The 1,775-nt window shown below is 43.0% G+C and overlaps 1 protein-coding gene across 1 annotated transcript in view; it reads left to right on the forward strand.

Moving 5' to 3' along the window:
- Positions 1 to 1,775, forward strand: part of sanbr (SANT and BTB domain regulator of CSR) — a gene marked incomplete at its 3' end in the record, with an annotated part of 15,042 nt that overhangs the window by 3,954 nt on the left and 9,313 nt on the right. The window contains 2 exon segments of the mRNA XM_013999685.1: positions 680 to 773; positions 898 to 1,136. Coding sequence (XP_013855139.1) covers positions 680 to 773; positions 898 to 1,136 — 333 coding nt within the window.

Here is a 1,775-nt window from a genome sequence, read left to right on the forward strand (position 1 = left end):
TACCGCCCAGCACTACCACTACGTCCCACTGCATCCCACTGCGTCCCACTGCATCCCACTGTGTCCTACTGTGTCCTACTGTGTCCCACTGTGTCCCACTGCGTCCCACTCCTTCCCACTGTGTCCCACTGCGTCCCACTGCGTCCCACTACATCCCACTGCATCCTACTGCATCCCACTGTGTCCCACTATGTCCCACTGCGTCCCACTGTGTCCCACTACGTCCCACTGTATCCCACTGCATCTCACTGCATCCCACTCCTTCCCATTGCGTCCCACTGTGTCCCACTCAAGTGCAGCATGTCAGGTTGTACAGATTGTCATTTTTCCTCATTTTGCAGGTAAACTGAAGTTAACAGAATATTACTCTGTAATATTTTTAAGTTTTATGGATAAAAAACTGATCTGGGTCCAGTCTCTGATCTGGGTTCAGTCTCTGATCTGGGTCCAGTCTCTGATCTGGGTCCAGTCTCTGATCTGCACCATGAGGATCAGTCTGAACACTGTCACTGGTTATAATGGTTGAATATTTACTGCACAGGTTGGACCAGGGTTAAGCTCTGTCTCCCTCTGGGTCCAGACTTACTCCGGGCCGGGCCCCATATGGGTTGGGTGCACCCCCCCCCCTGAAGCTCCGCCCCTGGTGAATACTGTGAATATGTTGTGTTGCTGTTTGTAGGCTGCAGGTCGATCCCTGCAGGAAGAGGAGGTGCTGCTGAGAAGAAAGAGAAACGACTGTCAGAAGACGACAGCAAAGCCCAAAAACCACGAGAGTAAGACGTAAAGCAGCTTCATAAATGTAAAAATCTGTAGAAATCAGATGAACCTGTAAAGTTACTTAATGCCAGATGTCTGAAGTCTGCTTTAAATGCACTTTCTCTGAACCTTGTTCCTCAGTCCAAACATTGTGATCCATGTGTGTGATGAGACCAAGAACCTGAAGCAGGACTTCATCTGTCCCAGAGATCTGTTGGTGAAAGAGATGCGTTACTTTGCTGAGTATTTGTCTGTGGAGCAGCAGAGGTGGGAGGAGGTAGACATCTCTGTTCACTGTGACGTGCAGATCTTTGATTGGCTCATGAACTACGTCAGAAGGAATACGACAGAAGAAGGAAACAAGGACAAACCACGACTTGGTAAATCTATAAATATATTTAAAACAAACACGTTTCTGTCATTTCTGTCAGCAGTGACTGAGCTGATGAAGCTTCAATCTTTGGTCACTGAAGTGGTGTGTTCTTTCTGGATTATTAATCTGCCTTCTGGATTATTAATCTGTATTCTGGATTACTAATCTGTGTTCTGGATTATTAATCTGCCTTCTGGATTACTAATCTGTATTCTGGATTACTAATCTGTGTTCTGGATTATTAATCTGTATTCTGGATTATTAATCTGTGTGTTCTTTCTGGATTATTAATCTGTGTGTTCTTTCTGGATTATTAATCTGCCTTCTAGATTACTAATCTGTATTCTGGATTACTAATCTGTGTTCTGGATTTTTAATCTGCCTTCTGGATTATTAATCTGTATTCTGGATTATTAATCTGTGTTCTGGATTATTAATCTGCCTTCTGGATTATTAATCTGCATTCTGGATTATTAATCTGTGTGTTCTTTCTGGATTATTAATCTGCCTTCTGGATTATTAATCTGTATTCTGGATTATTAATCTGTATTCTGGATTATTAATCTGCCTTCTGGATTATTAATCTGCCTTCTGGATTATTAATCTGCCTTCTGGATTATTAATCTGCCTTCTGGATTATTAATCT

This window comes from Austrofundulus limnaeus, unplaced genomic scaffold, assembly GCF_001266775.1.
Source record: "Austrofundulus limnaeus strain Quisiro unplaced genomic scaffold, Austrofundulus_limnaeus-1.0 Scaffold2412, whole genome shotgun sequence".
NCBI classification, from domain to species: Eukaryota; Metazoa; Chordata; class Actinopteri; order Cyprinodontiformes; family Rivulidae; genus Austrofundulus; species Austrofundulus limnaeus.